This window comes from Typopeltis vanoorti, chromosome 23, assembly GCF_054136105.1.
Source record: "Typopeltis vanoorti isolate ZY-2024b chromosome 23, IOZ_Tvanoo_1.0, whole genome shotgun sequence".
Lineage (NCBI taxonomy): Eukaryota > Metazoa > Arthropoda > Arachnida > Uropygi > Thelyphonidae > Typopeltis > Typopeltis vanoorti.
This window is the reverse complement of record NC_143571.1, coordinates 49,651,962-49,676,307: the sequence shown is the minus strand read 5'-3', so window position 1 is coordinate 49,676,307 and position 24,346 is coordinate 49,651,962. Positions and strand designations below refer to the sequence as shown.

The following is a 24,346-nucleotide window of genomic DNA, read 5'->3' as shown; positions in this document are numbered from 1 at the left end:
AAATTTGTACAGTATTCTTCAAAATGTTTTTTGTTGCTCTTATATAAATTCAGCAATACATGACTTTATTTTTCTTTACAGATGTTTCGAAGCGAACCTTAATGGTCCTTACCATACTGATCCAACAGACAATGGTTACTTCCAAGGTATCATTTGGGAACGCTGGAGAGGTGACTATTCGTTGCGTACCTCGGAAATGAAGATTCGTCCTGTCTCATTTGATGACATTAAAGATCCTTAGACATGCAGAATGAAAAAAAAAAAAAATAGGTGATACAGATTGCTCTCAAGGGGCTTTTCTTAGCTGGAGAAGTAAGTGCATAACGCTTGCGTGCTTGCAGAGAATTTGCATATACAGCTGAGAGTCAACGTGCCAAAATATGTACCTCTTCGTTGGCCTAAAAATTAGTAATTCAAATCCCATTAGCTACGATCTCTCTATTGTTTTTTCCCTGTTATATGTGTTTCGTTCAACGTTTGTATGATGTTTCGTTCAGCGTAATATGCTTGCATAGTAGCCGATGTTCACCGCAGTCAGACTTTTGTGACATAAGCCATGCTGCAATGAATGTGTATTGTCTCGCATTAGTTGTATATGCAGGCAATACATTAGGTTAAGCCTATTGAAATGGGCGATCGTAGATTGAATTATAATTTAATCATTAGATTTGTACTTCGTCAATAGGTGAAATTCGTACGGAACAAATGAAAATGTTTAAAATTAAGCAGTTCAAGGATAGATATCATTGATTATGAGGGTTGTGTTTATAAAAATAAATGATCAAATATTAACATGTACTGCACATGTTGCTATCAGCAACTTCAGTGGACCTGGAATATTTGGACCGACACCCTACATTAGGGGGTTTTCTTTGTTGAGACAAGGGCTTGTCCTAAACTGTATACTAATACTATATCAAATGAAAAAAAAAAAAAAAAGAGCTGGTCTTGAAAAAAAAAAAAAAAAAAAGCACGATTGACGGCCGAATTTGAATGGCTTCTATCAAAGATATTGAGAAAGTCAAATATATGTTTCTATAAGTGTCTTTATTCATATTCTCTATATACTTTCATAATAATCCATCACTGCCAACAGATATCTAGTTACGATATGCGTTATATACTGGTAAATGCTATTAACGCAACGAATATCCTCATTCTAATACTTTGTACGCTAAATTGAAAGCAAATTCTTGTTATTGAGTAGATAACCAATAAAATATAATTAGCTATATTCTTCAGAGAGCAATATCTTAAAATCTTCAAGAAAACAATACTTCATGGCCATTTTTTTTTATATCACAAAAAGAAAAAAATAACAACTTTCTTTTTGCAGAGAATCTGTTTATTGTGTTAATTTAACAACCAGGGAATCTAGTGAACAATCTATATTAATTGAAAAGTTCGTGTGGTATTAAAATATTTTGGTGATCATTGTCACTAAATATTCAAGAACCATTATGTCATTCCCCTTTGAGCAAAATTTTCAAGATTACCGTGTTAGGTCATTTTTCTCAAATAGTTACCGCACGTAGTTTAGATTTTCAGACTTGATATGGAATCATTGTAAAATCGTATTGAATCCATTAGCATGTAGATAACTCCTATGAAATTACGAGTATTTTAACATACTATAACCCAGAAAGAACAGAAAAAATCTCGGATAAACAGTTGAAACATTTACCAGAATGCATTAATTCATTCTCCTAATATTGGGAAAAAAATTGTACGTCGTCATCATTATTTTTCAAATAAAAAAAGCTCTATTCACTTTATTGTTGTGTCATCTTAATAATTACTATAGAACTTCAAAAATGATATCAAACTGCGCATGTCTGTAATATCGTTAAATCTGCATTTATTTCAATAAAGATGTCTAAAACTTGTTTGTAACTTTTATGTCGTTCCAAGGATGTCAATGTGTTCAGTAAGCAATGCCATTTGTGTTTTATTATTGCTTGAAAATGTGCAAACAAAGCTCTTAATTGAAGTTAGTTATTTGATGTGTAGATATCTGTGAACTGTTACATAACTTACAGAGAGTCTAAGATTGTTATTTAAATAAATATCATTCTAACGAAATCAGATATTTTCACACTTTTAAATCTACAGCTGCATAGTGCTTCCAGTTGATATGATGTATATCTACGGCTGTAACCTAATAAGAATAAATACAGTTACAACAAGAGTTTTCATTTTTTACTTTCTCATATAAAGAAGGAACTGCATAAAAACCTTTTATTGGTTTTACAAACATGAGATTTCTGTTAGTTTTATTTCTGACAACGTCTTTGTAAAGTAAAACAAATGTCGAATACTTATTTGAAATATATAACATTTATTAAACACATCTATACACAAACACTGAAATTTCCAGACTTATTATTTAAAATTATGTAAATAATTTTATGGCTTATGAGGACTGACTTAATTGATTTCATTTAAATTTAGAATTCCTGTTTATTCATCCTTTTTAAGTTATATTATAAAACTTACTACTGAGTTATTTATAATATTCAGTATATATTTGGATTGCTATCAGGTTACTTTGAATAATTAGAGTACTACGAGTATGTTTATTGTGCTGATATGATTTTTAAGATTGTTTTTGTTTTTAGAAATTCTCGTATTAACAGCTTGATTTTTCTCAAGAATGCCTTTTTTATTTATTTTAAGTTTATTTCATTATTTTTATTTATTTCAAATAAATTGTTAAGATTCATTTAAGGCATATTTAAATTACGTAAGTTTTATGATATTATATTATATAATGCGTAATTTCTTTATTGTGTTAGAACATTTAGAGGGTAATATATATATATATATATATGTGTGTGTGTGTGTGTGTGTGTGTGTGTGGGTGTGTGTATACACACAGAAATCCCTCGATTAGTGCGCCTAATGCGTTCTTTAAAACAGGCGCATTAATCGATAACGCACTAATCGAATATAATAACCTATGGGAAAAAATATAATTCGTTCCTCAAATTTTTTTTTTGAACCTTAATTTTTTTATAAAAGAATTAAGGTATGTCTCAGGGCCTAGTTATAGGAAAACCAAGCTGAAAGACAATAAAACATATTCAGAATATAAATTTATTATTCTACTTCTTAACAAAGAATTGAGCTAACGTAGTTTGGCGGGCATTTTGTTTCTTTTTTTCATATAACCGACGGTATGGCCCTGTTGGCTCTTCTACTCTTCTGCAAATTTTACTGCTTCTCTCTTCATCAGGGTCAGCCTCGAAGCATTGCTGCTTAAAACTTCGATTGTACGAAAAATATTTTCAAATTGTTTCTGTGAAAACTCTTTTGGCTGACTATCAGTGGTTAAATTTTCTTCATAGTCTTCGGGATCTTCCCGCTGTGCATCTAAATTTAGCAGGTCGGAATCACTCCATTCTTCAGAATGAGATTTACTTAACTCTTGGACGTTATTATTGAAGGGGAGAAAGAAATGAAGGACGTACGAATTGGTCGTCAACACGCGAAATCACGTGCTTTATAGATAAAATTTCCCAACTGTTATACAAGCAAAATAGTTACTACTCTAAAAACTACAATGATCATAAAAGAGAAGTTAATTTCCCGACGTGTAATAATAAACAACTCATCCCAGAAGATTGAATTATTACCCTATTATCGGAATGGATTCTTCTTTTTGTGACATGCGCAGAAATGTCGAAGGGTCTCGAATCTGTGGGCGTACTATATAGCAAACGACATAAATTTTAGCGGTAAAAATTTGGAACATAGTACACGTAGTATACATCACGCACACTGCACCGTAATCACGGACTCAGTCTTGCTAAATTCGAGAATACAAAACGCCATCTGTTGACTAGACGCCATCTTCTCATAAACTAAACGTAGCGGCTATTTGGGCGCTAGTAGTCACATCTAGGTCGTCATATCAAACTCTGGGCCAAGGCCGTTCAAATGGTACAAGTCGCATTCATTTGTGGTTCGTGGTTGCAGAAATATACAATTTTCAAATCGGGACGTTCTTTTTGAACCCCCCTGTGTACATGGAAGTAGTGTAGTATACCATTAAAAATAACTTTGTAAAATGTTTTAAATCGGTAACTAAATTATTTCATTCTGGTGAGTGATTTTTTAAAAAGTTAGCCATAAAAATGTATAGATAGAAATTTTTAAAATCTGTAATATTTATTTTTAAGATGTATATAGGCCCACTAATCGAATTTCGGTATCGAAAAAAAATGACGCACTAATCGAAAACGCACTAATCGAGGGATTACTGTATATCGATTTTAAGTTAAAGGCTACTTTGTCAGATTGGCCTGCCCAAACACTATATGATTCATTTCGAGACAGGACGATTCAAGCAGTTGAGTTCCTTATTCCTTACCTTTGGGGGTTCCCTAGTACTCATTGGGAAACTTGACTTTAGCTTCCATAGGAGCTTTTCTTTTCTTTCTTCATATTTTATTTTCTTTACTTTCTTTATTTACTTTTTTAAAGATGGATATTCTGGTTTTAGAGAAAATCAACATAGATGAGATTGGATCGCTAAATAGATCACATGATAATTAAATGAATACATATATCTAGAAATAGATAAAACAGCCGCTCGTCGAGATTACGTGATACGACTCTGTCTTCTCTTTAAAAATTTCATCGCAGCCTTCCCTTAACTTTGTTTAATATAAATCTAATTAATACCTTGATAGGAAGTCGATTCTGTGTGCTATATTCATCGTATCTGTTCTTTAGTTTCGCTGTTTTGTAGAATAAGACCCCCCCCCCGTTTTTTTTTTTTTTTTAAGAAAGCGGTATTGCCATCCCTGCATATAATCTACTAACTTTCCTTAAACAACTGAAGAGCCTTATATAAATGTATGTGGAGTAGGCCATCCTAACAAAATGACGTTACTAAAAATTATTTTTTAAAAGAGTTAATCCTACTGAGGTCTTTTCAATACTGAATAGTGTTTACAAATATATTCTACTTTCTAAAAACAATATTCAGACTCTATATGCGATCGTCAAACGATCCCAAATAACAAAAGTACGTCATTGAAATACTCATCATGAAAACAAAAGCCTCACAATCAGATAAATCCTTCTAATTCAAGGACGGTAGCAATTTTGGTTGATGCTGAGATTAGGGAAAATTCTTGCTTTTCCTTGTTGTTTATATCATAACAATTTGGTGTGTTATTATAAATGAATGAATGGCCTTCAATTACATAAATGGATTTTTTTTAAATTAGTCAATTTGGTCCCATCACGCTCATAATTTTGTCTTGAGTGTGCAACAGTTTCTTTCTATGACGATATCTGTGTTTTGTATATATACATGAGCGCACTGATGATGTCGAAAAAAAAACTCATTTTTTTTTTTAGCTTCTATACAAGCGGGAATCCAAATCAAGGAAGAAATTGGCGAAATCTTCAACAAAAGTTCCCCTATAAAGAAATAAATTATGAATTAATAAACAATATTATTAGTCAACATAATATTAACTGACATTTAAATTTCTATTACAAATGATTCAAATAATTATTTGCTGAATTTTTAAATCGATCAATTATTTTTGACAAATTTTGATTAGTTCCTCACCATTGCTTTGATTCCGTGATGTTCACAGAATCAAAAGCGCTGGGGAGGATATTTTAAATTGGCGTTTTGGGTGGCTGAAATTATCATGTCCCCGAACATCACACTAAGTGATGTGACATTTGTCGCAAATGCCGGTTCATGTGAGAATAACGTTTATTACTCCAGAGAATAAATTGAATGGCAAAGCTTACATCACTGTCTTACTCTACGTTCAGTTGGCAAGGGAGTGCTATAGTTCTCTTTAATTTCAACTATCTTTCGGAAGAAGTGTATAAGGAACAATCAATCGTATTAGCTTCCTGTCTTTTCCATAATTGCGAAAATTTTCCAGAGCGCATTTAGCTAAATAGAGCCAAAGGCTTTCTGTAGTTTAATGAAATATCAGCAAATATGGAATCATATTTTATTCTGTTTTTACGATTGCGAGGGTAGGCTACTATATTCCTGTTTTGCCTAAATCAAATCCTTGCTTGGATGCTGATAAGGCTAAAATTATTGCCCTTTTTTGAATATGAATAAGAATTATGAGAAGTCTACTGACCAGATTTCTCTGTCCACACCTGATGGCAAATTTCGTCACGCACACTTTTAATAGATTCTCGCTTTCCTTTTAGCAGTTATGATGGAATATTGTCAATTCTTGCAGTTTTTATAGTTTTTGATCTTAAAATAGCTCTTTCTCTCAAGTATAATACATGCATTCTCTAATTTGAATGGTCTTCTTGAATATAGCAGCGTTTCAATATCTTTTCAGAATGAGTAATATTTATCCCATCTTTAACCTCAGTAATCCAGCTCGTATGAGCAAAAAGCTTCTATCATTTCTTAATTATTTGGTAAGCTATTTTTTTATGGTTGTTCTTCCGAAGACTATTGTCAATTTGTTTGCATTCTTCAGATAATCACTTTTTGTTACAAAGCTTCGTCGCCTTTTTAATTAGTCTGTTCGCTGTTGTTCTCATTGTTCCAAATTGATCCTATTCTGCCCTTCTCGTATTTCTTGGATAATCCAAAGCTATAGAATTGTTGAATATTCTCGGGGATTTCGGAAGAGCTAGAGGAAGCAATATTTGTTTTAAACAGTTCTTTAAATGTATGCGATTTGAGATGCGTAACGTTAAACTTTTGTCTCTTTATTTTTCTTGTGGATGGAAGTCCTAATTTCAATATAGATGATGCTATGACTAAATTATAGTCAATTCCAATATCCAATTCTTGTGATATCTCCATGAAATTATGCGTGTTCGATCGAGTGTCACCCATCACAAAGAAGCAATTTGCAGGATTTGAGGGGGGAGGGAGTAACATTCTAGGACCACACACACACACACACACACACACACACACACACACACACACACACACACACACACACACACACACACACACACACACACACACACACACACACACACACACACACACACACACACACGTATTATTATTATATTATTATTATTTAGATACCGTATTTCAATTAAGAGAACCAAGAAGATAAACATAAAAGCAGCTATAAATGGAAATAAATCAGAAATTAATCGGTGATGTAACATAATTAATTTAACATAAATCAATATTATCAATAATAATTATAATAACTATAAGCAATTATTGCTAATATAAAATTATTTATTGAGAATTATGTTATTGCATACGTACTTGAAAGCAACTTTGCCGCTAGATGGCGGTGCGGTCCATACAAGAGTTGCTGATTTTTTGCCACGATTATCGGAATGGGTTACTGCAGAACATTCGTCAATTATTTTCAAACCAACTCCATTCTCAAAGTTTCCTACTGGCGCACCGCTGTTTGGATCAACAGCTTTTATCATGAGTCCCTTCAATGGTACTTTCGGGGCATCTACTGTGACTGAATAGAAATGTAAAAGTTCGTATTCGTTATTATTTAAAACAATAATAATAAAAGTCCTATACACAAATATGATACTTATCTGTAAAATATTTTCCTATCATTTTATGAAACAGACTTTTAGAATTAATAAACGTAAACAGTGAAATGTATATTAAAATTTATTAGAAATATTACTGGTGGTGACTGGTTTTTCTCTTTCAGTCGTTTTCGACGTAGGTAACTTTGCAGGCCTTGCCTACAAAATATTCCTCGTGGGGAATACTTTGTAGGAATACTTCATCATTACTTTCCCCAACCCCCAATTTTATCCGGGCTTAGGACCGGTATATGGCTGGGACGTATTCGTGACTGTAATCCATGTGTGTTCACGGGCCGGTTTGCCTGTTCTGGGGAGCAAAAACCCCGAGTTTCCGGATGAAAAAAAACCCTACTATCGTATGAGACCGGCTAACTCACCTTTAGTCGAAAGAGACCAAATAAAGGCTCCTCACGTCACGTTCAAAATAGAGCTATGTTCTATTTAATCAATTCATAAACTCATTCAAATTTCATTTTAGAATTTCTTTATCACTTAAGGCAGTGTTTCCCAACGTTTTTTGGATCATGCCCCTCCTCAACGCCTCAAAGATTTTGATGCTCCCCCAGCATAATAGTCAGCCAAGTTCTGAAAAAGTATAATATAAATAGGTACTTTAAATAAAAAAGAAACATGGGTAAAACTGTTTTTAATTTGACTTTCTTCAATGAATATAAATTTTATATTACACCTTGTATATTATAAAACATAAATCGGGAAAATAAAATCCAAGTTAATGCGATCCTTGAGCTTGATGTCTGCTGAAAAGAGTTTTTATCTCAGGTATTAATTTAGTCATTTTCAATCTCAAATCCCCATGGTTTGTGATATCCAGATGATTTCTTTTTTTCCAGTAGCAAGTCATTTACTGCACTAAATCCACATTCAACTAAATATGTCGACGGGAAGGTTAACAGTATTTTTTTTTTTGCAAAACTAGTTGAATTTCGGTATTTCGTTTCTGTCTCGTCAGAAAGCCATGCCATTGTTCCTTTTATGTTGAATAAAGTTCTAACAGACTCATCATTTTGCTTTTCTGAGAGTTCTTGATACTGCATTTGTGATGTCAGCTTTTTTTCTCGGAAAGTCAGGGTTGCAACATCGACAATGATGAGTTTTTTGAGTATATCGGTGATGAGGTGACGAATGCAACATCATTATCTAATTGACCCAAAATAGTCAAATTGCCCCCCCCCCCCCCACCTGTGGGGAGTACGTCCCACGTTGGGAAACACTGACTTAAGGAAAAAAGAATGAACACCGAAATACAGATACAATTTTAATTAAGAAAACAAACTAAACATAATTATTAGATCAGTAAAAATTTTTAAATAAGAACTAATCGGTTAATGGATGAATACGAAACATAATACTACGAATAATTTTCGAGCAATGAATGTGGTTTCCTGAATAATAATGAATGATAGAAGTAAAAAAAAAAAAAAAAAAATACTACAATCGTAATCATTGTGCCAAAATACATGAAAATCAACGGTATTCCTGTTAAGGCAAAACTTGTATATGATGTTATTAGGAACAAATTTGTCTCGCTATTGCCCAACCGGAAACCCAAAGTTTATTCAACCTAGAAACCTATAATTTTGTAACAAATAAAAAATAACAAAAATCCAAAGAAGTTTTTTTTTTTTTTTTTTTTTTTCAACTTTCAAGTATATATAGCTATTATCGGCGTCCTACTTACGTATATTTTTTGATAGCAATTTACCTAAAAAGTATCTTATTTTGTAATCATCATTGCGGAAGACAATAAATGTACTAAATAAAACAAATATTATTTACTGTTCGTATATATCTGCCAATATTTGACTCTCAAAATGCATTTTAGCAATCTGATTGTAATTTCATTATTAAATAAAAACATCGTTAATTGTTGGCAGGAATTTCAGTGCGCCATCTAGTGCTAAAAGACTCGGACTTAGTGCTAAAAGACTCGGACTTCCTTTCGTACAAAAAATTGACACCGCATTACACGTAGTTGAGTATTGTTAAGGACAGTAGAAAAATGTCGTTTTTGATTACCGTAAAGCACAGACAGCGGAAGGCTCGACACATTTTAAAAGTTTCTGCTTCATTGATAATGCATAAGACTAGCGAAACATGTCACATACTTCTGATGCCAAAAAAAAATCGAAATCTGAAAGATTCGTTTAGTGCGTTAAGCGGAATTTAGAGGTTTAGGAAAAGTATGTTTATTTAGGCTTTCTTAATATATACTGCATTTTCAGGATGGATTATTGGATTATCTCTGTTATCTATCTAACAATATTTAAAACTTGTGCGTAGACGGGAAATTTAAAATAATGCCCTGGAAAGCTTCTTTCACTTTTTTTTTTTTTACATTTTTCTTGGATAAAATCTGTAATTTTATTTGGGAATTTAGTTGCTAGTACACCATACACGTACATTAGTGAGCTCTTGAATGTTTTGTTTGTGTGTTTATCTTCATAATTTATGCAAACCTCGAAAAAGTAAATACGCAATTTACAGACAAAAGAAGTTCTATTAGTAGGAGATAGAGGGCGTTGTGTGTAAATACTGAATAGGTGGAGTAGTGAGTGTAGATAGTGGTGAGTAGATGAAATATTAAGTAGTGTAAACAGTAGGTTGGATGGAGTACCCTCCTGCGATGAGTCCTTGAATTCCTTGAAGGGTGTCACGTGATGATAATAATAATAATAATAATAATAATTCATGGCTGTTGACTAGAACAAAGTATGAGTTAGTAGTTAGCGTTAATATTTCAAATAGTGTTTGGTTACTCTTTCATTTTATTTCATTTAAATTTTATCTTCGACCAATAAATAGATTTATTAGGTTAGTTTGAGTCACTCTTGAAGTGGAACGCTCTTCATTCTTAGCTAGGGGATCCGCAAACACTCCATTATATTAGAATCTGGCAACGCTGCTGATCCAACCATCTGGATGATTTATGACTTGCGCACTTATTCCTGTATCACATGAGCTCACTGGAAGTGCATTACGAGTTTCTTTATATTCGTTTGAAAGACCTTAATTAGGATATAAAGCTTTTATTCCTTTACCTCAAACAGTTCCTTATTTAAAACAAGTTCACTGTGACCATACGGAGATAACCAACCAGCATTAATGAAGAAACACATTCGTTCATTTTCTGCAGATCAGAACACGTTGGGAATCTCATCAGAGACTGAATCCGGAGTCGTATGATACACCCCCCACACACACACACATAGAATTTTGACTGTTAACTTGCGTAGTTATACTTTGATTGTTATTGTCCTTTTAGTTTAGAACCACTTCCACATAGGAAGTGGTTCTAAACTGTTGGCTCAAGGAAACTACAATAGAACATTACATCCTTTAAATCAAGGACCTAAAACGGAAGTTTTGATTTAAAGTGAGCCTCAAATGGTAATTAGGCAATCTCTACATTCCATTTTATAATGATGGTTTGTGTTAATTAATGATGGAAAAAATTAGGGAATTTAAAATCATTTATGTAATGTGTGGATTATGGATGTAACGATGTACACAAACTTTGCGTTATTCCTTATAGCAAATAGTCCAACAGTTGAGATTATTCCTTTGGTGTCTAAATGCTATATATAATAAAAGAAACTGCAGTTTCGTAATGACGAAATGTTTAAAAGTTAGTTACATAAGGAACTCTTGCATTTTATTGATAAGAATTTGTCTTTCAACACCTGGAATAGGCATTGAAGATTTAACAAAGATGCTATATTTTTTGCTTTCCGTCCGTCTGTATCTTTCTTTGTCTGTTCACCTTATCTATTCTCACAATTTTGACTTTTAAGAAGTGCAGATTATTCTTTTTAATTTTAAAATTATTCTATTAACACGTTAGTCAGATTTATATTGTTTATTTCTACTTACCAACTATCTTCTGTCCTGGACGGTATGAATCGCTAGTGTGGGTGAAGATATACGGAGAGAGATGAGCAGCTCGTGGTTGATTACCGCTGTGACTTGGCTTCATGCTACCACATACTTTCGCGGGGGCGCCACTTGGCCAGCTTTTTACAGGATATGGAACAATGAGGGCGAGAATGAACGCTACTGCAGCGATAGTGAAAACCATTCTGACGAGCTGTCGAGTCATTGAAACCTAACAGATACTGAAAAACATATCACGTTATTGCAACAAATAAATAAAAAAAATAGTTGTTGGATGCATGCCAACAAAACACGTGGGATCACTTTGTACAAAAGTAGCTTCTTGGAAGAGAAACTGGTTTTAAAGTATAAAAATCATTGGTTAGTTACATATTCCCATCTTTTATCGTGCAGTGTGTGTGTGTGTGTGTGTGTGTGTGTGTGTGTTCGCGCGCGCTGTATATATATATCACACCTGAGGTTACGACCAACTGCATTTTGAGCAAGACGTGATAGTCAGTGCAAAAGATGCCAGCAAGGCTGCAGTTTCCATCATATTTGCACTGACATCGGTCCAATGGCAGTTCTGTGTTTGGAGACAGCTTGTCGACGTGACAGACCAAATGCGTTACATGTCTGTATGGGCCAGCATCGTTTAGAAAAAGCATCGCTGAGTAACGTCCCAATTTCATCATCATGTTGAGGTCTTTCTGAGGACTAAAAGGAAGAATAAAACGCGCTATTAGTAAGGGTATGCAATTGTTTTTTCCTCAATGCAAATCTTCTTCAGCAACTCACTTTGCCCATCGCTGGAGTCATTATTACCACTTCCTCGAAATATTAAACGTTTATTTCCATTTAGTTTTCCATAAACATTTTCAAATCTCTGGCCTTGTCGAACTTTTTCTTTCTCTACCTCAAAAACAAACTTTAGGTGGATCCAATATCTGCCAGAAGGAACGCTGTTCTAATGTACCTGTGGTGTTCCGTTTCTGGACATAAATACTAAACAAGTTTTGAGCCATGAGCGGGTGCGTTATCGTATCCTTATAGATTTGGTCTATTCCGTCGTCATTCAAGCCGATCTAACCTAAATCTTAAATGGAATCTCAAAGACCTGTATACTTCCCAAAAAAGCGTTACTATATGCAAATACCCTTTTCACTAGCTGTTTGAAAATTTTACGATGAAATTTAAAGACATTACGAAGCAAAATACAGTTGACCCTTGAAAACAATGCGGGGGGGGGGTTAGGGACGCCGGGGGCAGTCGAAAATCCACGTATAACTTTTGACTCCCCCCCAAAACGTAACTAGTAATAGCTTACTGTTGACCGATAACAAAAACAGTCGATTAATATATATTTTGTATGGTATGTATGTATTACATACTATATTCGTACAATAAAGAAAGCTATGGGAAAGAAATTGTTATTCAAGAAAAACCTAAGGAAGTGAACATACATTTACAGTACTGTGATGTACTGTATTTATCGATACCGTAATTTTACATCGTCTGTTTACAAGATGAATCGCCTATCTGTCAGTACTTGCATCAATATTTTCCTCTATGATACAAAACACTCTAGATGGTGTACGTATTACTAACACTGACATCAAAAATGAAAAGATAACGTAAAAAAGAAATTCATATTTATTTACTAGGATAATGATTCATGCATTGATAACGAAGCAGCAGCAGCTATAGGATTGCTTTATGGTACCTAGTGCAATCGATACGATTTCTTTGCGGTAGCCTAGCCTATACAATAATGAATGAATCGTTATAAAAATTTTATTTCATGATAATTAATTATTTTAACTAATTAATAGAGCCTCCATAGCTCACTTAGCCGGTCTCATACAGGGTTGGTTTTTTCCTCCCGGAAAGTCGGGTTTTTCGCCACCCAGAACAGACAAACCGGCCCCGTGAACACACATGGATTAGAGTCATGAATACGTCCCAGACATATGCTGATCCCCAGCCCGGATAAAATTTGGGGATTGGAGGAAAGCAATGGTGAACTACCCTGTAAAAATCTCACCAGGAATACTTTGTGGGCAATGCTTACAATGTCACCTAAAGTTGGAAACGACTGAAAGGGAAAATCAGAGAGAGAGAGAGAGAGAGAACTAATTAATAACAGTTAATTTTATGCACTGATGATTCGATATTGCATCTTTACGTTTGTTTACATTTCTCTCGACTGCGAATGGCCATGTACGGTCTGTAAGTAGTTGTGTGCGTAAGTTTTTGATACATTTTATTTTTTTATAATAGCTCTGTGTATATTTTATGGTCGTAAATGATAAAATAGACTCGTGTTTACATATATGCTATGCATTCATGACATACCTAACGTTTTCTTAATTTTTTCGATTTAATAACCATAGATTTTTTTATTTAACATAACATATTCACTCAATTAAAACTTGAGCTTTTTCTTGGTTTTATTCGATGACCGGATATTAATAAATGACATACACAAATTGTCAACAAGTTTCACCAACTATTCTGTGTGGATTGTTTAGGACAAATATAACGGTACACACTAACGTGTGCTAGTAAAAAAGAAAAATGGAGTAACACACTCAAATAAATTAAAACGACGCGTAACATCAAAAGAATGGAGCGTGGTGTCTCAGTCATTGTTTATTGAGCGCGTTGTATAGTTTTTAGCGAAATGAAATTCTGGTAAGTTGAGTGAATTAATTAGGCTTTTTCCAGATGTCTTTCAGAATTCCTTGATTTCTGTTTAGAATTTCTCCAGAGCGAAGTACGGCGACGGTTTCTTTGAGGTTTTTACATCGACGGTCCTCTTCTATATAAGGCATGGAGATGTTATTCCAATCGATGGTGTGGTTAGAGATCGAGAAGTGATGGGCTAATCCTGAAGTATCTGTTCTGTTGTTGTTCACGTCCCCTAAATGTTCTTTTTTTCGAATTTCCAGGCTTCTTGATGTTTGTCCTATGTAATTTAATCCACAGGAACATGGGATGTTGTACACACCGGCGTATTTGAAGAAGGCATTGATGTACTTTGGAGATCTTAAAATGCGGAGTATAGTTCTGACAAGTTTAAAAGCAACTCTGACGTTGAAAAAAAATATTTATTCAATTCTATAAGAATTCTCATTTATTTTATTAGTCCCACCTTTCCCAAAACCCATCACGATATTGTGACTCCACGCAGTCCTTCATCCAGCAGAGTCCTACAGTGAGCTAAATAAGCAACTCCTTCGATGCCTAACATGCACACCTACTCTACAGCCTCTCCGACACACTCTCAAATCGGAGTTACCATGTAATCATTTCTGAGAGTGCCAGTAAGAAAACCAGCATAGCGAATGTCAGTGTCACACACATATACCGTTCCTAGCATGCAAACGGACGCTACTGTCTTTCAGACACATAGTCGGATCGGAGTTACAATATAATTTCTAAGAGCGTATACAGCCAGCAGGTAGACCAGCATGGCGAGTGTCAGTGCTACAAATTTATCGCTCGAAGCGTATTGATACGGTTGCCATCAGAGACAATCGTACCAAAACGGAGAAAGTCAGAGATCACCTCATTTATCTTGTCTTGTCCCGACTAGCTATGAAAAATCAATCCAAATCTCCAAATTAACTTTGGAAATCAGAATTAATTAATGAAGGTTCGTCCAACGCGATACAACAGACAAATATTCTACTCCATAAAATTATTCTAAAAGAGTACTCGTATGACCCGTATTTCGATATTTCTAAGCCACACGGTCCGTCTGCGAGTTTTTTCAAATTGTCGCAAATCTCCGAAAATTTTTCCAATATATTTATTGAAAAAAATCGAGTGGACCTGCGCAGTTCAAACCCATGTTGTTTAAGGGTCAACTGTACATTCAGCTTTACTGGTTCATCGCAAATAATGAGACGTTAGCCGGTAATCGACGCCGATAATAAACTGAAATCTGCATGAAATATTCTGTACTATCAGAGTAAAAAGTCTGGTTGGCATCTAAAGATGCATCCAATCAGAATGCTCTCCAGTTGTATGTCAATGGATGTCTCATTGAAAAATGTCTAAATTTTCAGTTTTATTTTGGAATTGATACAAATAACTCAAAGCTCGTGGCATTAGTTTTTCTGAATCCAAATGATATCATCAAATCTTCTTTCTTTGTGCCAGTTTTGGCAAGGAGGATTCAGAAGAACGATTGTGAAGTTCATGGTAAATTTCTAATCAAAGAAAGTAGAGTGGAGTTAGCATAGTGAAGGTGCAGAATCAATCTCAAGCGACTCTAACCTCAGCTTTTATCGTCAATTAAACACTTACATTTGACTTTAGAACATATTTACTACTCATTGATTTCTCTCCAAAAAGTTAACATGTTGAAGGATTCTCTCTCAACACGTTTTTAATGTTTTTTAATATGAATTCTCTCCATGCATCCAGAACCCGCTGTAAATTATAGTACAACAGTACAGTGGAAACTGAGGGCTAGGTAATTTGGAAACTATTCTAGAGACCAAACTTGGGACATTTTCAAGCCACTTCAGATCTTCAATAAGCAAACCGATTACATCCGACAATGAAAATTGTCTGCGACCTAAAGACTCACAAATATCCATGCTGAGTGAGATACAAACTCACAGCCGGAGAGGTGAGAAAGTTGTACGTTATCCATTAGGCCATCCAACCGATGGTGATTGAGGCCTGTAAAAGCAAAAGACCCAACACACAATCACACTGTGTAGTGTATTACCTCTAAATAATACAATAAAAACTCGATTGAGTCTACTCTACTATATTCAGCAAAAGAGGTTTGCAAAATCTTCATTGTTGATATCTAGTTGCCGATTAGAGAAATTTTTGATCACAATTCTTATTTATAAAATTAATTATTTTTAAGATTTTGAGGTGTTCGGTCAGTGCAAGTCATTTATTCTGATTTATAAGATTTGGCGTGTTTCTATCTGATAAAAATGTTGTCACATAATAAAACACATGTCAGGGCAGGACAGGATCAATACAACCTACTTCTGTTTTACCTGAAGGCAAGGGAAGGTTTTTAGCACTGTCTGCACTCCTTCCTTGCACTGAACGAAATTTCTTTACTTAGAATAGATTAATTACTTCCGACCTATTTAGTTAATAAGGTGTTTCACTTTATAAACTGCCCAAGAAAGTTGTAAATGCTGCAACTTGCCACGTGTTGAGTTCTACTTATTCAATAATCATGCTGTTAAAAGGAACTGATTTGTGAAGGGTTGCGCTTCTCCATGAGGGAGTCCGTTACGTATACTTAGTGGAGCTAACGTTTATATCAGTTAGTTCCACCACGGTAGATGGTGGAACTAATATAGATATGGCACACATTCAGGGTGATACAGATTCGCACTTTCGATACATTACTCAGCAACTGATAGTTTATATACATATGAACACGACTACATTCTTTGTTTCTGACATCCACTCATTAGTGTTGCTCTGTTTGTTTCTGTCAGTTCAAACCAGTTGAAAATTCTATGACAGTGACTCGGTATCTTCCAGGCACTTCTAGAAATTTCCAGATAGAATCGAGAGAGAGAGAGAGAGAGAGAGAGAGAGAGACTATACTAATTTACGTGACTTCTTTGACACAGATCTTTGAAACACAAAACTGATTTAAAATTTTTTTTTAAACACAAAACTGATTTTAAAATTTTAATGAAAGATAGATTCACATTTGTCAAATATACGAGGCTAAGTCCTAAAGCCAGGGTGTTATTTTATTCTCGTCACGGTGCCGTAGTAATAGCCGTGTATGGTTCATGCTCTAATTGTTTTTATTCTCTGTGTTAGTTAGTGTCTTGTCCTTTGGCCGGGGGTTCCCCATAAAAATATAAAGCATTATATCTAATTTAATCAACAGTAAAAATTGGATAATTCAAGGAATTTATATGGCTGCCACCTTAGATGGACTCTTGTCAAAAATAGTTGAATTATTATTCCTAATAATAATATTAATAATGACTATGTAGCATTGCTGTTATTTTAACATAGGAATAATGGCATTAATTTATTATTAATATATGAATAGTAAGATTGATATTAGTTGACGTTATGTAAGGAAATTAATGCTCTGAAGCCAGTATATAATATTACGTTATTCCTTTTATTATCATATATTCTCCAGCTGGTATATTCGTATCTATTTTTCGGGGAAGAAATCCGAGTTTTTCAGGGGGATGGGCATATGCTATCACCTTCATAAGAGATGGGTAAACTCAAGTTGAGCTCAAAAGTGTCTATCAAGGTTCTTCAATTTTTCGGTGGGATTCTTACTAGGATATGGGCATTAACAACCCTGGATGGGCAAATGTTGCGTCTCTCGACTCCGCTGCGAGGTATTATGCATAATATGAGACTAAGTTCTTAGTCTTAATGTCTTTATTTCATTTTTTTTTATTTGTGTAATCGCAGCTTTCTTTTTATGACATGAAATAAATACTTCATTCCTTTCTTAAACTTAAGCTTTAAGGGGAAGGCTTCTTGATTAATCCCGCAATGAGTGAGGTTCTTAGAGTTTAGCGGATCGAATGAAAGCATATAGATGTTCTAGGAAAATTGTAAATCATCGAGAGCTCGAGATAAAGCTGGTGGAGGGAGGGAAATGGGATATCCAAAAGTGTGGTTATGCCATTGTATTATGTATGCATATTTATTTCCATTTTTGGCAAGTTTACTTTTTCAAAGAACTGCTGTTTTATAAAGAAATATTGATTTTATAAATTTCTAATACTACACACTCTGTCAAAAAGAAACCGAATATTTCGAAAATAGAAGAAACTAGTGGTGCCACCTGTTGTATCTTTTTGTTGTCGAAAGCGGCAACCTTCATCAGTGTTGTCAAAAGTTTATGATATTTGTTTCATTAGAAGCGGAGTTATAGTGCCAAGAGTGACAGTGTGTTTTCACGAACGGTGGGAAAATGAGTTCCTAACAGAGAGCTGCGATTGACTTTTGTGTTAAACTTGGTAAAAGTTTTACCGAAACGCACCACATGCTTCAAAAAGCATACGGTGATGAATGCTTATCCCGTACTCAAGTTTACGAGTGGTTTAAGCGACTTCAAAGTGGTCGTGAGACGCTTGAGGACGACGAAAAGCCGGGCCGTCCAAAAACTGGACTGAGCGAAGTTAACATCGAAAAAGTGCCGTGATTTCATCAAAGAAAACCCGAAATCTTCCGTGAGATTGATTGAACATGAATTGGGGATTCCAAAATCAACTGGGCACAACATTTTGACCGAGAGTTTGGGCCTTCGTAAATTGAATTCACGATTTGTTCCCCACCAGTGGACCGACGACCAGAAAATGTATCGAATTGAACACTGCAAGACCCTCGTTAAAACCGCTGGTAAGGACTCAAACTTCCTTCAAACGATCGTTACTGGTGACGAAAAGTTTTTGAGTATGAGCCCGAAACGAAGCGCCAAAGTGCTGAGTAGAGACCACCAAGAGGGGCAAAAAAAAAAAAAAAAAAAAAAAAAAAAACGTCGCTTGGAGAAGTCAAATGTAAAGACAATGCTGATGTTTCTATGATTCCAAGGGAATTATCCGCAAAGAATTCCTTCCACCTGGCCAAACAGTCAATGGAAGTTTTATCTCGAAGTTTTGAAGCAATTGATAGTGAGAATTCGTCGCATACGACATGAATATCGTGATGACCGACCGTTCGTCAAAACACACTGTCATTCTTGGCACTATAATCGACTTCCAACGAAACAAATGTCATAAACAGTTGACACAACACTAGTGAAGGTTGCCGCTTTCGACAACAAAAAGATACAACAGGTGGCGCCACTAGTTTCTTCTATTTTCGAAAAGTTCGGTTTCGTTTTGGACAGAGGGTGTATATTCATTAATTCCACATTAGGCTTTTATCTTCAGTAGTTTAAATTCTCGTCGGAAGAACTATTACAGGGAAATGCGACTGGGAAATTCGTTCTACCTCTAGGAAATGAGTGGTACATCAATGACATGGAAGCATTACGCATTGTGAGGTATTACCAGCCGTTACCAGATTCGACAAGAACCTTCATAAAGGAATCTGCTTGGCTTAGTAGAACCTCGTAAAAACTACAAGAAAGGAAAATTAATAACGAAGTAATTGGGGGGGGGGGAGGAAGTATGGAGGTGATTTAGGGATCACAGAATAAGTGCGTTTCTTCCTAACTGGTTACAACTACTCTCTGAAATCAAAACTGACAAATTTTATTCCAGAATTCCAGAGAGGAAATTGCATCGCAGCACCGACGAATAAATCCGTTCAAACATTTATTTATGCGTTCTATGAAACTCACCTAAAGAGGAAATAAATACGAGTTGCCCGTACATACACCGATAGGCCAGATATAGAATTCTTAAGAGCGGTGAGGCTTTGGTAAAACTAGGTCTGCGGTCAGTGTTTCTTTAAGAAACTTGCACCGTTACAAGTGGCTGGCCACAACCCACCCATACCCTTTAGGTGTGTCTCGCATGCACGAGGCTTTTATCTTTTATTTATGATAAAGAAATTCACAGTATCGTTTAGGGATTACAGATACCAAAATAAGGTCAGTTCCAAATCTCATTTTGAAGGAAAACGTAGCACGCGAAGTTCGAAATAAAAATATCCTTTTCCTAATCACTGTTGTGACATGAAACGTTTATTCTACCCACTGTGAACAAATAGTAAAATAAGTCGTAATCAATATATAACTGGTGCTGCTATCTAGCGAAAAAAATTAGAGTTAGAATTGCATGCGTTTTAAAAATACATAATTGTTTTATGATGTTATTTTTGGTGAAATATCGGATATCTTTATTTAAACATATACGTTATATCGCTTCCTTTTTAAGCTAGTGAAATTGCAAGTATATATTTATTTCTCGTAATTATGGGTGTCTAAGCGCTTCGGGCTAATCAACTAATCATAGTGAAAAAAAAATCGATCAATAAATCAGAAAGTATTACATTCCCTGGAGTCAACGGTTTTCGTCGTACACTTTTACATGTCCTTATTTAGTGACCCTAACTGGACATTGTAAATAAAGTCGTAATTTAGGGATACGTAATTAGACCAGTCTATATAGTGAAGTTTAGGAAATTACTATTTGGACTAATTTAAAATTGCTTTCAAGTGTGTCAAATGCATTTGTGTAAATCTAATCGAACTCAGAATAATTGTTTAAAATAATTCTTTCTATATTATTGACTGGAATTTAGATTTATTCAAAAATAACAAATCTTATATATACAAACATAACAAAATTTATTCAAAAATATACGAAAATAATAATTTATTTTCGTATATTCAAATGTAGAAATTTGCAAGTTTTTAAAAAACATACGCGGCTAAACTTTTTTGAGTTTTCAGTTTAGTTATTCGTCTGACAAAAATTGACGTTTATCAAGCGAACAGTATGAAGCGGTAAGCGCATGCGTGTAATGACAATAGCTGCAATTATGATTGGATATTTTGCTAATTTAATCTGAAGTTTTGGTTAATTCGTAAATAATAATAATAATAATAATAATAATAATAATAATAATAATAATAATAATAATAATAAAGAACATAAAAATTAACACGTTGTCCTTCTGGGTGGAGATTATATATAATAATCATCTTTTATAATGAGATTTTTGCATTAAAGTCTGACATAAGAACGTGAATTGTCAATGTTTGTGATTGTTATTATTTGATTTTTCATAGTTTTTATCCCTGTTTTGGGTGCGCTTGAACGAATTTAGTAATAGATAATACGTATTTATATAAAATATTTATTAACACAGTTATTATTATATTTAAAATAACAAAAAATCGCCATAAAATCTGAATCATGAGTTTTTAAAACAACACTGTTTTGAAAACGCATAATTCAGATTTTTTGCAATTTTAGTCGTTCAAATATCACTGAAAAATATTTAAACAATTATAGCAAGAACGTTTTATGCATATAAAATTTGCAAGCAAGATGCAATTAACAGTGCAGTGTCAGATTGCATTCATACGATTGCGTTTCAATTCGTCCTGTAATTTTTGCTACCGACGGTCTAGTCATATGATGTGATGCCATCTCGTGGCGATATGAGGAAACAGATCACACAAACGCTCTCTCCATTTATTCAATCCTCTTTACTCCATCCTCGCGAACCAATGTGTTTTCATGTGAGATATGCTGTTACCTTATTTATTCTGAAACATCCTCTCGTTTATGCAGGATGGGAAACAGTTGAAGAAAAGTGTAAGCAGAAAATACCAAGTCAATGCTTAAAAACTTCCTAATAAGATAAGACTATTTTAACTTCAACTCTGTGGAAAACAGGACAGAACACAATCTTCGATTTTTTTTTTTTTACTGGAGAAGTCATCTTTTTTTAAATAACAAAATTTAATCCTTCAGCTGAAGAAATCATTATTTAATTAAAAAAATAAATGGCGTAAGAATATTTATTCTATAAAAACAAGACATTATTATAACATTACTTTTATAAACCATAGTTCTTGTAACACATTTTGATTTCAAAGTATTTTATAGGAATTATAAAATTCAATCATAATAACAAGTGTATTAACAACTTTAATCATAATATTAATAACCACAATAGCATATTTTAAACTTCTTTCTTTTAAGGTTATACGGTGATCAGCATTCATATTTATAAATTTAGGGACACAAAAAAATTATTTTTTTTTTTAAATTTTTTATTATATATTTTTTATATTTTTATTTATTTTTTTTTATCACTAGAGGTCAGGCTAGGGAAAAGGCTTAATTAACTACGTAGATTTAGTTTACTGTTATACAGGGCTAGAGCATATAGCTTGGTTCCTTATACACTTATATCCTTCCGATGATGACCTCGATACAGGGGTCGAAACGTCAAGTTTTATTTTATTAGTAATTAATAAAATAATCTGTTCAACACGTATGTTTTCGTGTCAAATTTATAAATATGAATATTTTAAACTTGATAAAGTATTTATGGTTTTCAATTTTATTTTATTTTAATTTTAATGATTTTTTAAAGATTTTAGGGTATCCATATTTTTTGTAAAGAAATACTTCAATTTCATTGGAGCTCGTTGTACGTTGTGTCATTCTAGATATATCCTCTTTAAGATCATCGCATTCTCTCATCCCTGAGTGTGTCAATCAAAAATTACTGTAACCGCTTCTAGCTGCATTGTGACCAAATGTACCTTACCATTAACCCTATATACGTAATGTGGTAATGAATCAATAACATAATGTTTATGAATATAAGTGGTTTTTATAATTTCTTATTTGAAGCCTATAACCTATATATTAAATATATACATCAAACATAATAATACTTAATATAAATTATGTATTTAGCTTTTATTAGTGTATTATGGTAATACTATTCATTACTACACCGAAGAGAATTTGTTTTCCGGGTGAGTGGCAAACTTCCTCCTCCACCCCCTAGCTTGATACGCTCATGAGGTCCGTTGATTTTAGACGACTCCGTTCATGAAAAGAGATCGTAACAGATGGATGGATTGCAGCCACCTGGAAGCTCGAATGGCCTATTTATCGTAAGTGAAAGGAAGATTCTTTCTATAGGGGGTTAACTCAGAGAGTGAATCCCTCAAGGAGCTCTACAAGCTCGTTCAAAGCAGACGTTTACACACACAGCCATGACGAGATTCGAAACCACAACCTGGAGAACGAGTATACCATACACTCGGCCAACCACGCCGGCTGATTTACACCAACCAGCAGGTGAAATCATTGGAGGCTTTGTACATCTTCAGTGATGCCATTTTTTTCCTGTTCGCTGTCATTTAAGATCGTATCCGAATCAAGTTGAAGGAGTTATTTAGTTACCACATGAAATCCCAGAAATTATACGTATTCTAGAGAATCTATTAGGAATCATTTTCTCTCTTATCATTTTCTGAGGTGGCCAAATCTCAGTGCTTCAAACCAACCGTTCACCAAAGGAAGTCTAGCTAATTTCTAAACTCTTCACCTATGAAATAGTGTTATTCTTCACGACTCTAAGTCCTACATGTATGAGCAGTAAGTAAATGAACGTTTATAAAGATTATTCAAATTTGAAAAGGTTACCGAGAGTGTAGTCCCTGGTCAAACCTACAGTGTTATGGATGTTTATGAATATTTTTAGGCAGTAGATACATTTTATCATCCAGTAGGAGGCCATTGGCTCTTACTGAAAGCCGAAAGTGGCTTGAAAAGGTTATATATTTTCTCTCCAATGTGGTTCAGGGATAATCTACCCCTTAGCCCATCTACGCTACTGAAATCTGTATAAGTTTCCAACCATTTGTGGATAGATTTATATAAACAACTGACGGTTATAGCCAATCGTATGAAGGCGATGAAATGCATGCATGATCGAAAACGTCCCCAAATTTAATCTATTTTAAATTTGAAGGCATTTGTAACATATATACAAAATATCGTTGATGATTTTACCCCAAATCACTTCATCATTATTTATTAGTACATTACTACTGTGTCATCATATATTTTCCTACCGAAGCATTTTCAAGAAACACCTCTCTGTCTTTTAAACGTATTCAACTTTATAGAATAAACGTCATATTCAATGTCTTCAGAATAAAAAGATTCTTTTAAACTGGTTATTAGATAAATTCCCTTTCCGTAAATCGTTTAGAATATCACAAGAAAGTTATCAAGAGACCTTGTGCAGGTATTATTATCTTACTATTTTTGTTTCTTTTATTTTAACATTGTGCTTTCTGTATACAACACACAATCCTCGTTTTCAACCATAATAGCCACATTATTGCTGCATTTTTAGCTATTTTCTGAAGGTTCAAGGTTGTATCCTGATGGCTTATAAAAAGCTTTATGACATTGCGAAAACCGTACAGTTCCTGAAGATTGAATAG

General features: G+C 34.1%; 2 protein-coding genes across 2 annotated transcripts in view; one reads left to right on the top strand and one right to left on the bottom strand.

Annotated features, from left to right (window-relative positions):
- Positions 1-403, top strand: part of LOC150093839 (uncharacterized) — a 60,061-nt gene extending 59,658 nt beyond the window's left edge. Inside the window, exon 6 of the mRNA XM_090413069.1 lies at positions 82-403. Within this exon, the coding sequence (XP_090269195.1) occupies positions 82-241 (160 nt within the window). The 3' untranslated portion in view covers positions 242-403. The remainder of the gene's footprint in view (positions 1-81) is intronic.
- A 6,657-nt stretch (positions 404-7,060) lies between these two features.
- LOC150093838 (ferric reductase 1-like) lies at positions 7,061-11,635 on the bottom strand. The gene is made up of 3 exons (XM_090412534.1): positions 11,431-11,635; positions 7,247-7,457; positions 7,061-7,097 (listed from the first exon to the last, which is right to left on the bottom strand). Exons 1-3 carry the CDS (start codon positions 11,633-11,635, stop codon positions 7,061-7,063), a joined length of 453 nt encoding a protein of 150 aa, XP_090268660.1.
- Positions 11,636-24,346: the final 12,711 nt, after the last annotated feature.